The sequence below is a fragment of the Megalops cyprinoides genome, chromosome 1 (assembly GCF_013368585.1).
Source record: "Megalops cyprinoides isolate fMegCyp1 chromosome 1, fMegCyp1.pri, whole genome shotgun sequence".
NCBI classification, from domain to species: domain Eukaryota; kingdom Metazoa; phylum Chordata; class Actinopteri; order Elopiformes; family Megalopidae; genus Megalops; species Megalops cyprinoides.
In genome coordinates, this window is record NC_050583.1 from 72,804,399 (window position 1) to 72,818,520 (window position 14,122).

General features: G+C 42.9%; 1 protein-coding gene across 2 annotated transcripts in view; it reads right to left on the bottom strand.

Annotated features, from left to right (window-relative positions):
- The window catches only part of zbtb45 (zinc finger and BTB domain containing 45), a 103,402-nt gene extending 91,128 nt beyond the window's left edge, over positions 1–12,274 (bottom strand). Inside the window, exons 1-3 of one of the 2 annotated variants that reach the window (XM_036528364.1) lie at positions 12,072–12,274; positions 11,789–11,880; positions 10,225–11,461 (exon numbers count right to left, since the gene is read on the bottom strand). In XM_036528364.1, coding sequence (XP_036384257.1) covers positions 10,225–11,190 — 966 coding nt within the window. In that variant the 5' untranslated portion in view covers positions 11,191–11,461; positions 11,789–11,880; positions 12,072–12,274. The remainder of the gene's footprint in view (positions 1–10,224; positions 11,462–11,788; positions 11,881–12,071) is intronic. The other variant, XM_036528372.1, reaches the window with a different exon arrangement.
- Positions 12,275–14,122: the final 1,848 nt, after the last annotated feature.

Consider the following 14,122-nt stretch of genomic DNA (forward strand, 5'->3'; position numbering starts at 1 on the left):
TAAGTCACCAGTACTGCCCCGCAAGCGAGAGACACACCTCTCTCTGCGTGTACTCTGTTCAGTGAGTGGCAGGGAGGCAGAGCAGCACATTCAGTCCACACGGCAACTGACATAGACGTGAATGAGCTGCGCATGTGCCAACAGTGTTGCCAAGAACCAATCACTAATCTTGTATTGTTTGCTCCTCCTTTGTTTTAATTTAAACAATTTAATTTGATTTTTTTGACCTTATCTTATCACCCACCATCACATGGTGGTCGTGACTCGTGAGCTGTGTGAGAGAAAAAATAAGATATTCTGTTGCTTCTAACTTTTTCTCCGAGTGATCATTTTACATGTAAATATATCCGAAATCACAGCACAGCCGTTGTCTTTAAATTATGTGTATGGTGATTTTGTCAGACGACGTTGTGGTTGTAAAATCAGAATTTTAGCAGTGCAGATAAGCAGCTTGGAAATGGCTTGGAAGTGACTGCTGGTTAACATGTAGTCTTAATGGTCCGCGTTTCAGTCACTATTTCATACTCCTCCCATTTTCTGACAACAGAAACAGAAAGATATGTAAATGAGAAGTTTTATTGGGAATTTGGCTGTATTAAAATACAGTATATGTGACCACAGAGAGTGGGAGAGAAGCAGTGTAAAGGGCTGACACCATCTGACACTAGGCAGAATGCAAATACGACACAATGGCGTCACATATATGGTAATTAGCACATGATGTCATCTAGCAACATTTAGCAACTTTTCGAGCAGGCTTTAGCTACTTTCCATTGAAAGTAGCTTTCAATTTCCATTGAAAGTGGCTCTCGCTCCAGACGCTCTCGCTCTCGCTCCAGACGCTCTCGCTCGCTACCTGCTGCTCCTCACCTGTTGCTCGTTCCCCGCACTTCCTGTTGCTCGTTCCCCGAACGCCAGACGCAAGACGCCGATCGGAGTACCCGCCGACACTACTTTTCGACACCCACGCAAAAACTACGTAAGTAGCCACTAGTTACGTACGATGGCTTCCCGCAGCTCTGTTTCTCCAATCCTTAGCTCTCCTCCCTCTTGCTGTCTCCCCTGCTCTGTGTGCAACATGTTTAGTTATTCCTTCTCCGCCATTACTACCAACTTCACCTGTGTTAAATGCGAGCTTAACGCTAGGTTGACGGAGAAGGTAGCAGTATTAGAAGCACGCATCCGCACCTTATACGAGATTAAAGCAAGTGAAAAGTTTATCGAATCCTTTTCAGTACCGGATGCGTCAATTAGCCTTTCCCCTAGTTTAACCCCGGCAGAGCCTTTGCAGCAAGGCGAGTGGGTTACGGTTCGGGAAAATAGACGCAAGCGCAAGCCCCCGGTGCACCACCAACCCTCGGTTCACGTTTCCAACAGGTTCTCCCCCCTCAGTAACACACCTGCTGAGAAACCTGTGAAAAGAGCCCGGATTATTGGCGATTCTATTCTTAGAAACGTGAACGTAGAGACACCAACGACCATAGTCAACTGCATTCCTGGAGCCAGAGCTTCCGACATTGAAGCCAATTTGAAAGTGCTGGCTAAAGCTAAAGGTAAAAGTAAAGCGAAATACTCAAAAATTGTTATTCACGTCAGCGCTAACGATGTTCGCATGAGGCAATCGGAAGTAACAAAGTTAACTATTAAATCGGTGTGCAGGATTGCCAAACAAATGTCGGATTCAGTAATTTTCTCTGGCCCCATCCCCATGCGGCGCGGTGACAAGATCTATAGCAGATTAACGTCACTTAATCGTTGGTTGTCTGAATGGTGCCCCTCTAACAATGTGGGTTTTATAGATAATTGGCACAAGTTTTGGGGGAGGCCTGGTCTTTTAAAACGAGATGGCATCCACCCCTCAAGGGAGGGTGCAGCTATCATCTCTAGTAACATGGATCATAGTCTGAATTCCACTAAACCTTGACTTATCAGGGCCAAGGCCAGGCAGCAGACTTTCTGTCCTACACAGATGTCTGCTTCTTCCCTGGAACCACCACTTAAAAATCCCACAGAGACAGTGTCTGTTCCACGACCCTCCGTCCCAAACTTCTTAAAAACATCCAGTAGGGGCATTTGTGCTGATAATTTGATAAAAATTAAGTTTGACAAACCTGAAAGTACTACCTGTAGACAAATGGTCCTTAAGATTGGGTTAATAAATATCAGATCGCTACAACCTAAAGCTTTATTAATAAACAAATTGATTACTGATCACCAATTTGATATCTTATGCCTGACTGAAACATGGCTTAAACCTAATGACTTTGTTGCTCTCAACGAATCAACTCCTCCCAGTTATTGTAATCACCAGGTCCCTCGACCTACTGGTAGAGGTGGCGGCGTTGCTGCTGAACACAGCTCCAAACTCTGTGCCACCCTTAAACCTGGCTATAACTTCCATACATTTGAACTATTAGTACTTAGCTTTGCACATCCTGACAAGACTGCATTTCAGCTATTTACCCTTGTTATAGTTTACAAGCCACTTGGCCCTTACAGTGTTTTCTTATCGGAATTTGCCAATTTTCTATCTGACCTGGTTGTCAATATAGAAAAAGCTGTAATAGTAGGCAACTTTAATGTCCATATGGATAATGAACATGACCCGTTCAGAACAGCATTTTTGTCCATCATCGAATCCATTGGACTCTATCAAGCTGTGGACAAACCCACACATTACCACAACCATTCTCTTGATTTGGTCCTCACATATGGAGCAGACATTAACCAGGTGGAAATTATGCCACACAATCCTGTGTTATCCGACCACTATCTCATCTCTTTCAATTTACCACTAACGTGCTTCACATACTCTGAGCCTAGATTTTCTTCCAGGCGCACGTTTTGCTCTCTTACAGCAAATGCCTTTATCGAGCTCCCAACATCATACTACCTGCACAACGAAATCTCCTCTAGTTTATGTTCAAAACCTAGCTCAACTGAAATTAATCTACTCGCGGACAGAATCGACTCTACTTTGCGTAAAACTCTAGATGCCGTTGCTCCCCTCAAAAGGAAGAAAATCACAGACAAGAAGCTAGCACCTTGGTATAACGACCATACTCGTGCTCTCAAACAAGCCACACGAAAACTCGAAAGAAAATGGCGCTCCACCAAATTACAGGTTTTTCTCCTGGCGTGGAAGGAAAGTCTCCTAAATTACAAGCATGCCCTCACAGCTACCAGATCCAAATATTTCTCTACTCTTATTGAGAGAAACAAGGACAATCCTAGGTACCTGTTTAGCACTATCGCCAGATTAACCAAGAGTCCTGCATCAGTTAACCCTACCATACCAGCAGTTTACAGTAGCAATGACTTCATGAACTTCTTTGATAGTAAAATCTTAAAGATAAGAGACACAATACAAAAATTCTCATCAACTTCTGGTTCCTGCCTGGCCAGTCCCGTTCCAGATTATGTAGGCATGTCTATTAGGCCCGCCTCGCGCTTTGACTCTTTTATACCCATTGAATTTGGCGACTTTTCTTCTCTTCTCAATTCATCTAATAACTCTACCAGCCAACTTGACCCCATACCAACTGGCTTCCTAAAACAGCTATTGCCTGCAATTGGCACACCACTATTAAATCTTATCAATGCCTCTCTTATGTCTGGACACGTACCTCAGCTATGGTATACCTCAAGGATCTGTGCTTGGACCTCTGCTCTTCTCGTTATACATGTTGCCTCTTGGCGATATCATCCGTAAACATGACATTAATTTCCACTGTTACGCGGATGACACTCAGTTATACATATCAGTCAAACCCGATGTCCCTCTGAATATTTCAAACATGGAGGCTAACAGGCTGCCTAAGAATTGGATGGCCCGAAACTTTCTCCTCCTTAACCCGAACAAAACCGAAATGTTGGTCATAGGCCAAAATTCAATCAGGAGCAAACTCACTCATTTTACACTGGACCTTGATGGTGTCTCCCTTGCCCCGAGTGCAGCCATCAAAGACCTTGGTGTTGTTATTGATCCCGAGCTCTCCTTTGAAATTCACATAACTAACACCTCTAGGACTGCCTTCTTCCATCTGAGAAATATTGCTAAAATCAGGAAAATCGTATCAATTAACAACGCTGAAAAACTAATCCATGCCTTTGTAACATCCAGGTTAGACTACTGTAATGCCCTCTTGTCAGGATGTGCAAACATCTCATTAAAACCCCTTCAGCTGGTGCAAAATGCAGCTGCTCCAATCTTAACTAAAACTAAACGCTTTGAGCACATCACCCCAGTTCTGGCCTCTCTCCATTGGCTACCTATTAAATACCGGATCATTTTTAAAATACTCTTACTCACATTTAAGGCTTTAAATTCGCTTGCCCCCCCTATCTTAAGGACCTTCTTCATCCATATCTTCCGCAGAGAGCCCTTCGCTCCCAAAATGCCGGGCTTCTCACCATTCCAAGAGTGGGCAAAACTACTATAGGCGGTAGAGCCTTTTCCTATCAAGGCCCTCTCCTGTGGAACAGTTTACCCTCTGAGATTCGGGGAACAGACTCTCTCTCCACCTTTAAGTCTAGGCTCAAAACATATCTATATAGTAAATCCTTCAGCTGAGGGACATGGCCTGGTGCTGGCGTGGATCATAGAGTCTCTGGTGGACTAAGTGGTCATTGCTTTCATGGACCCTGTGCCGTGATCTGGTGTTGGCTGTCTTAGGGTCGCCCTCATGACTATGCCGGTCCCTTGCCTCCCGTCCCCTAGGTATGCTGCCATAATGTTAGCCTGCCGGGGTCTTTCCTTGTTGCACACCTTTTTCTCTGCCCCTCCTCTCCTGCCTCTCTGTTCTACATCCCTGCCATTCTTATCATCCACTAACCACTGTTTTCTGTTTGCTTCCTATTCCCTGCTCCGGGCTCCTGTCCGGAGCTGTAGCCCAAGCGTCTCATCCCGTTTTCCAGTCCTGCTACCTCGTTGCCCTGCCCATCAAAGCCAACTGCATTCCAAGACCCGGACATCCTAGGAGACATTCTTATAATTACTCTACTGTTAACTACTATTGTTTGTCAATCACAAATGTCTTAGAGTTAGAGACAAAATTATGCAATGTACTTTATCTGCCCAGTGCCGGCCAGAAGCAGATGGGCCCCCCCATGAGCCCGGTTCTGCTCAAGGTTTCTTCCTGTAAATTAGGGAGTTTTTCCTTGCCACTGTTGCCTTAGGCTTGCTCTCAGGGGGTCTCAGGCCTGGGAACAATGTAAAACTGCTTTGTGACAACTTGTGTTGTAAAAAGCGCTATACAAATAAAAATGAATTGAATTGAACTGAATTGAAAAGTAGTTGGCAACACTGTGTGTAGAGTGACAGCCTTGTCTGCTTGTTGAGAACAGGGCGAAGGATAACTCATCTGACCCCATTACTTTTTTCTGCAGCTCAGTGGACCATTGCTTTTGATGACAGTTGCCCCAAGCTGATGATAGATTTCCTTCGATTTCCATGCCAACATCACCTTAGCCACTGTTCATTGTGAAACATCAGCAAGTTAAAAACAGTCTTTGTCACAGGAGCTCCCACAAAACTTTCCCCAATAATCATCCGTCTTTCAATGTCATTGAGATCTCCTCTTCTAGCTATGTTAGTCAATACAATGGGCAACTGGGCATACCTACCATTTTTATACATGACTATAAGCATGTCAATTGTTTAAGTCAGAAACCACACCTGTGTGGAGGCACCTCCTTTCAATATACTTTGTATCCCTCATTTACTCAAGTGTTCCCTTTATTTTGAAAGTTCCCAGCCAGGGTTCCAGACCAACTTTCTCAATTGGTCGCACCAGCACATGATTTAGTTGCACGCTTTTTTTTTGGTACAGCATGGTATTAATCAATGACCTTGCATGCTGATGAACAGTTGTCTTAATTTGCATACCCTCGTCTTGCATTGATGTAAAGATTGACAGGGACTCGAGACTTGATATTTGCAAAATATTTTAATCTGAACATTAAGTTTCCCTCGTTGTGAGAAACTTAACGCTAATGAAAACACAACGAACCATGTGACGTAACACGCGCTGCATAGCATAAAATAAGTTGTGTGCGAAAGGGTTAAAATAATCAGCTATAAACCGCTTCATCTTTGGAACACGGTAACAGCTAAATGGATTGTTCGCGCGTTTCATCATCAGTGCACATATACAGGCAGGTAGGGAGAGACCGACTGAGCCAGTGAAGAAGAAAAAGTAGTACTTTCAACCACAATGACTAACGCAGTACCCGTGCCGGAGGGGCACCACAACAGCCTAATGATCATCATGCACTCACATGAATACGACCACGTGAAATTTTAACTCGCACACACTCAAAAAATGGTTGCATATGCGGGCATATTTTCAAGTCGCACTGGTGCGCCTAGTTATAAAATTTAGTCGCACTGTCTCCAAAAATGGTCGCAAAATGCAACTAAATGATCGCAGTCTGGAGCCCTGCCAGCATATATACAATAAAATGAGATTTGGCGATTCACAGCGACAAAAGAGAAGTGGCTGTTGCAAAGCCAATTAGGTGGGGTTTAAATAGACTAGACTCGAGGTCTGGTTTATGCAAATACTTAGCGATGTGACACACATTGCTGAAACAAATGATCCAACATTTTGGTTCCAGTAAAACATGGAGGAGAAGCCTATCATGGCAGTGTCGGGTTTCCCCATACTCTACAATTTGTCTCTAGATACGTACGTGCAGTCACAGCTTTTTATCTTTAGCATTAATACACTGCCCAACCACTACCTAGCTACCTAACTAGCTAGTTAGCTAAACTGAACTGCAACACTTGCTCACGAATGCAATGTAATTTAGCACAATTCAAGAGAAACAAGTTGCTAATGTATGTTATCTAGGTAGCTAGCTAGCTAGTTGTTTATATTTGGCTAGCAAGAAAACGTTCACAATTGCAAAGTTGCTACTGGCAGTCAGCTATGTTTTGTCAGTCATTGTAGCTACCTTACAAAGCAGCTTTCCCTGAGCTAACTGATGCAAACACAAGTTATGTGATTTGGACGTTGTGCAAACACTATACTATATACTTAGCAAACCTATATGGAATAGGCACGAGATTGGATGCTGCTGCTTACAAGTCAAAGCATACACCGTTATACGGTAAACTTTTTAATTGCAAGTATGCAAAGTTCACATTAAAACAATGATAGAAAGTACAGTACACCGGTTACATAAGACATAAACATAAGCATTTATTATGACTATCAAGACATTGTATTATATGGTATACTATGTACTGCACCATTATACGCCTGGCAGCGCAATAGCTTTACTTCCATGAGACATGAGATAGACATGTTGCGTGAGGGAAGCATTGCCTTCACTACGTCCGGTTACGTCCGCTACGTCCTGTTCTGCGATTGGGATTTTTAAACTATTATAACCTTATGGGACTACGGACGTATATGCGTTGAATGGACGCTAAGCAGCGCATGACTATACAAGCCTTTGGCCTTTTCTTTAGTGATTTTCACAATTTCCAGTGACTCTGCATTTGTAAATGCGTGTTCCCTGAAGAGCTTTTTAAACATCTCTCCAAATATGGAAAGCTATATAGCTGCTATATAGTATTTCATATCTCATTCTTATCGAAACGATATTGACAACAAAAAAGCAGAATGTTTGATATGTTCTTCCCCCCTAACTTTTTAGGCTTCCTTGTGTACTTCACAAAGTTAACACAAGCTATGTAATTATGCTTCATCATACAAGCCCTATCAGAAGTAACCTTATTTGTTTCAAAAGACTGATGAAGTGGAAACTACATTTATTCAACAAAACAAGGCACTTATTTTTGAAAAGACATTCCGACACACTACCATTTAACAAAACAAATATACATAAAAACTTAGGCATTTCTGAGAGAAAGTCTTCACAATGAATAACCATTTTGCTACCCAAGCTAAGCTGCATAACACTTCATTAACATTCAACGTTCATTAGCTGTCCCCTAACAGTGCTGTTTGTACTTATAGCCAACTTGCTGAACATGATTTGGATGCTGGAGAATCACATGACAAAAAAATGACTTAGCTAGCCTGGCCAACTTTAAATTGCTCACAATTTAGGCCACAAAGTTAACCTTTCAGCTGGCTCAGTGCGATAGCTAGCAAGAGAAGAGTCTACAAACTTTCAGACTTCTGCTGCCAGCTAGCTTTAGATCACGTGGAAAAATAATTCACACAAATAACAAGCTGATTTATATATGCTAGCTAGATGCTGTAAACATATTCAGCATCTCTATTCTGCAAGTTGAAGTCTACAAAAAATAATTTTGCCCACTTATATATTACATAATACATATTACATATTACATATTTTGGCACACACTGAAACACCTTTCTGTACTGTAAACCATCACACTGCATTATTCTCAGTGGATGTTTTGACCTCTGTTGATCGACTTCATTAAACATCTATCCTACCAACAACATATTGATGTAATTAAATAAATCCTCACGTCATTTAACTGCAATGCCTTAATTGGATGCAAGTTATTTTCTGTCAAAGCCCTCATTTCTCTACAATCACATGTAGTTGCATGTCAAACATATTCCACAGCTCTGAAAAGCTCTGAATTGGAAAGGAAAAGCCTCAATAATACACAGTAATGTCTACCTGCCCTGTTATTTTGAACAGTTTGGAAACAAAGTTTGCTGGTGGTTAGATTTTATTGTAAACATGCATTAGGGATGTCACGAGAACCGATGCTTCAGTACCAAGTCGATGCCAAAATTCTGAAAACATGACTCTACTCGTTTTTCTACAGTACCGTAAGTATTGGGGATGTTATTCTTCCGGACCTGACGGGGGCAGCATATATGCCCGTTTGTTTTTCAGTACTTGTTGCTTTTATTACTCATTGTACTTAGTGATGTATTTGTACAGAGCACCATTATACTAAAAAAAATCCTTGTTGGGGCAACCTACTTGGCAGCAAACTAAATTCTGAAGTGTTCTAGTCTGCCGTTAAAATGCCAAAGGAAGAAGAACACTTAGAAGATGGTGACAAGTGCAGCAACAGCTCCGCCTCAACTCATCGAAAAGAAAAACAGTACGAGTCATGTATGGAAGTACTTTGTGTTCGAGGCGGATCATCAGGGATAAATAACAAAAACCAGTATGTAAACGTGCCATCGAACTTTTCAGACAAAAGGAAGAAACACTTCCAACTTAGCGAAGCACCTCAAAGACAGACATCCAGATTTATTCAAAGAATTCAAGGTGAGTGAGTTTCAATTCATGTTAAAGTCACATTAACAACATATCCAAAGTGTTGTCCTTGCTATCCTGAAATACACATTACCATTAATTTTGTTTGAGACAGCTGGCATTGCTGTGTAGCCAACTATGTTCCATACGACGTTTGCAATGGCTAAACGCTAAAGGCTACTGTGTATAGGCTAACGTAATGTAACCATAGCTTGTAATAGTAAGCTACCGTCCTTACTGTTCAGTCTGTGTCATCTGTCATCAAATATAACGTTAGCGTTTTAAATAAATATTTCCGGACTAATAGTCTGTCACCATGTAAGTAAATTTAAACTACTGCTTACACTGAGTATATAGAGGTGTGTGTGTGTGTGTGTGTGTTAGTACATTGCATGTGCAGCCTCTGCTGTTTTCTTACAGTCATGGAGGCAGGAGCAAAGTCAGCAAACACATACACAGCCAACCATATCAGAAGCTTTTCAGAGGCATAGAAAATACCATGCCACTGTTCTTTTTTGTAATGTTAATAGTTGTTTCTTTTTATTATTATATATAGGCCTATTTATTATTTCCATATTTTTTCATGTCTTGGCCAGGTACTGCAATTGAAATGCTGTACCGTCATAAAAAGTTGATTAAGTTTATAATTAAAGTTTAAATTAAGCACAGTATTGTTTGTTTTAAATACTTGAAGGCTACATGCCACTGTTGTTTTTTGTAATATTCATGTATTTAATAAAGGAGTGTATGTTGAAGTAGATGGGATTTATTGTTTTTTTTTTTTTGTTTTTTACCATGGTATCGAATTGGGTATCGAGAATCGTGGAATTTCACTGGTATTGGTATTGACTACTGAATTTCTGGTATTGTGACATGCCTAACATGCATGCGCATGAACAACAGTCAATTCATCGACTGTCAATTCATTCTGTGTGCCTTTCATTTGTAGGCTATTTAATTCACCAGCTCTCACAAGCCCCATTTTCCCCTCTTCCTTACCTGTAACCTGAGTGGCTGTCTCTGCTTCCGACTGTGTCCTCCTCCTCGTTCCCTCTCTCCATCACGCTCTCTCTCCCTTATATCCATATCCTCCTCATTGTATCTTTCCATCCCCGGGACAGGTTCCCCATTAACAACACTTAAGTCAGCCATGTTCCCACGGATGCTGTCCCCATTGCTGACACCAGTGTTGCAGCCCACATTGACATTCTCGCTGCAGTTACTGTTGCTACTGTTGGCAGTTTGTGCTAGTAAGTCTCTTAATTTATACCTTACATCTTGGGTGCAACCAGACCCTGGCTTCAACACAGTACCAGAGCTTAAAGCACCAGATGTACACACTGAACCGGGTCCCATTTCCCCAAGAGGGATCAGTCCCACTGCGCTGGGCTGCTCCAGGTTGCCAGCACCATTCTCACTCCCACTTACATTGCTGCTCATGCTTGTACTGCTGTTGCCTGATGTACAATCCCCTACTCCAAAATTTGGAAAGCTCTGGAAGCCAGCACCCCCACCCCTCTCCCTCCCTTTGCCCCTCTCCTCCTGCTTGGGCAAAACCCCTCCAGCACTGGCAACACCCCCCCCCCTCTTCTGGGAAATGATCTGGGTGCACTCATCGATGACCGTTTTAATCTGGAGGATGCTGGCAGCGGTCAGAATGCAGAGGGCCTGGGACTGCAACACCACCAGTGAGCCACTGTACATAAAGTCCACCAGTTGCTTGACCGTCTCTGCTGGCACCAGAGGAGGCACAGAGATCTCAGAGTGGCCTAGCAGCAGCTTGTCTTGAAAGAAGGGGCTGCCAGCTGCCAGCACACAGGCGTGAGCCCGGAGGGAAGCATCATGGATGCGCACAGTCACATCACAGAAGAGGCCCTCTTGGCGCTGGGAGCGCAGTGCCTCCAGGACTGACTGGCTGGAGTTGTGCAGGTGGATGTAGTGAACTGTCTCCGTAGCAGATGACATGGCAATGGCCCAGGACTGTATAGTGTTGGAGGGGATCCTTAGCCTACCACAACACGAAATGTTGTTGAAGGGCGTGAAAGTGTTGCTCAGTATGCCTCCTCTTGTACCTGTGTAAATATGGCTGCTCAACTACCTGTTTGTTTGATGTCTCTCAAACTCTCACTTTACACATGCCAACACCCAGGCTTCAGCACAGCTGCCCAGCTGTGAGCTCTCACTATAAGATAGGCCTTTTCACTTTCCTCTTCCTGTTTCAAGCTTTCTTATAATCCTGTGAGGACACAAGAGGGGGGGAAGCGAGGTGATGAGTATGTGCTTCAACGCAACTCATACAACTAGAAAAATGTTTTCAGTAATTTAATCAGACAACAGAGAACACAAAGTGCTTCATTTCACAAATAAACAAGAAAACGATACATGATGTGATTAACGGGAAATGATCGGGTATAATCTAGATAAAAAAACTTCGACATTACCAGTGACAGAGACCGAGGACTACTTAGAGCTAATCCCTATCGCATACCACACGAATATTTAATTCAAACAAATATGCTTTCGCAACATTTCTAAAGAACTACTAAAAATAAACTGTACTCACGCAATATTAGCTTGCTAGCTAGCAAGCTTCCAAGCAACTGATAGGCATTGCCCTCTCCCTTTCCCCGCGGCAAATGCGAATTCACTAATTTCCTGCACCGCCAGAAACGTAAATTTCGTTAGCTATACAAAAATATTATGTGACCACCATTACACTCAGACAGCATCCAGCCCACACAAAACAGCCAAATCCCCTTCCCGCCACCGCCAAATCGTGAATTTGGCTGTTTTTAATCGACACGAATACCTAGCAAGCTAGCGGGATAGCTAACGTGCTTGCTTACCGTTGAGTGTCTGCCTCTGGTGGAGACTAGCAAACCCTTTGAAAACTAACTGGATAGCGACGTACAGCTATCGATAAAACACATAACAACATAAAACCAGAGTGAACGCATTAGTTAATGTTGCAAAAGGAATTAACAGGCTGGCTGTATGTTGACCAGTTCTGTTTAGGCGTTTGAACGAACACGGCTCCGCCTCGGTTAAGGCGTACTCGAAACTGATCTCCAACAGGAGCCATTTTGGCTCACTTGTCCTTACGGACAGAGGTATACTTCTAGCTCTTATTGGCCCAAATGGACGCAATTTCCTACTACCCTTAGATAGAACAAGATGTTTATCCGGGACACGACAGACATTGCTAACAGATTACCGATGTGTTTATGAAGGATGCTGTGCATCCTGAACCATCTCTCCCCTAATTCCCTTCAGTGGAGACTCCCTTTGCGTGAGCACTTCAGTATTATTAAATTGAGTAGGCAAAGACAGAGACAAGGGGAAGCAGGCGGTTTAAAATGTTTGCTTTGAGATACATACCGTACTTACTCAGCGTCTGTCAACAGTGGCATTCTATGACAGAACGAATTGTTCCGTGCAAACATTTTAAGAGAAAATATTAAAGCAATCAATCACGAAGGGTATATATTTGCTGTTATCCACAGATTAAACTAGCTAGGCGGTTAACTGTAACTGTACCTAGCTAGTCTAGCTCCTTGTAATAGGCTAGCTATTTATTATATGCAGCTGGCTAATTGTTAGATCATTACCAGGAGCTAGCGGGTTCTGTATTCAGACTGAAATTTGTTTTAACTAAGATTCCAGCCAGATCTATCTGTAACAGCCGGTGTACTGCCCCTGTTCCTTTTAAGCAAGTCCAGCTGAGTGGCTGTTTTTTCGATATTTATACAAAAATCCAAACTTGGTTGATATTACGTATCGACGTGCAGCGTACAAAAACGGTTACACACACACATTGAGGACTCATTATCAGTCTTTAAAAACAGGTCTACCATTACAATTATTGATATGATATACAGCCATGCGTCGCTTATGTTCCACGTTACGTCCACGATATGTTCTGTGAAATAGGACGTCATGTGATTTGGACGTTGTGCGAATACCATACTATACACAGTATATGGTATACTACTGTATGTACTGTACCATTATACGCCTGACAGCGCAATCGCTTTATTTCCATGAAACATAAGGTACACGTGTTGAGTGCGGGAAGCGTTGCCTTCACTACGTCCGGTTATGTTCGCTACGGCCCGTTCTGCGATCAGGATTTTTAAACTTTACTATAACCTTATGGGACTACGGACGTATATGCGAACGGACGTTGTCCGAATGGACGTTAAGCGGCGCATAACTGTAGTCGGGCCAGTGTATTACGATATTTACCTTAAATATACATCTGCCTTACAACAAAAAACCTGTACGATTTTTTAAAAATCATTTTTTTACCACTACCACTAAACAATAGCCTACAGAAAAGGAAACTTACAGAAATATGGTAGAACAGATCACACAAATCTTAACATGGTAGGCCTAATTTACGTGAATCAAAGAACAAATGACAGTCTGTGATATCTTTCTTGAGTAGATGAATAGATTATATCCCACAACCATGGGAAACCACGTGGAAGCATAGCCTACTGCTGCTACTGGGGGGGGGTGGGAGATAGTGAACATTGGCTACCCCAGCACAGGTTCCCCAAATAGATCCACCCGCCACAGACAACCAGGACACCAGGAGTACAGGTACAACAACTTTATTTACTAAAAGGCACCACAATTCATAAAGGGACAGCTCACACTCTGCAGACCTTAGACACACCGTTATACCACCCCCATGTGCGCACACACGCGCCACATAGTGACCATTCTGACTCGTCTCCTGTGCCGGTCCTCGCGACAGAGGCGAGACCTCTCCGCCACCAGCACCTGCCACAGTGGCCGATCCTCTACCGGATCATTCACCCGCTGGTACAGGACCCCCCCCCCCCTTCTACCCGGAGCCTCTCCCACTCAATCCACCACTTACGCTCTTCTG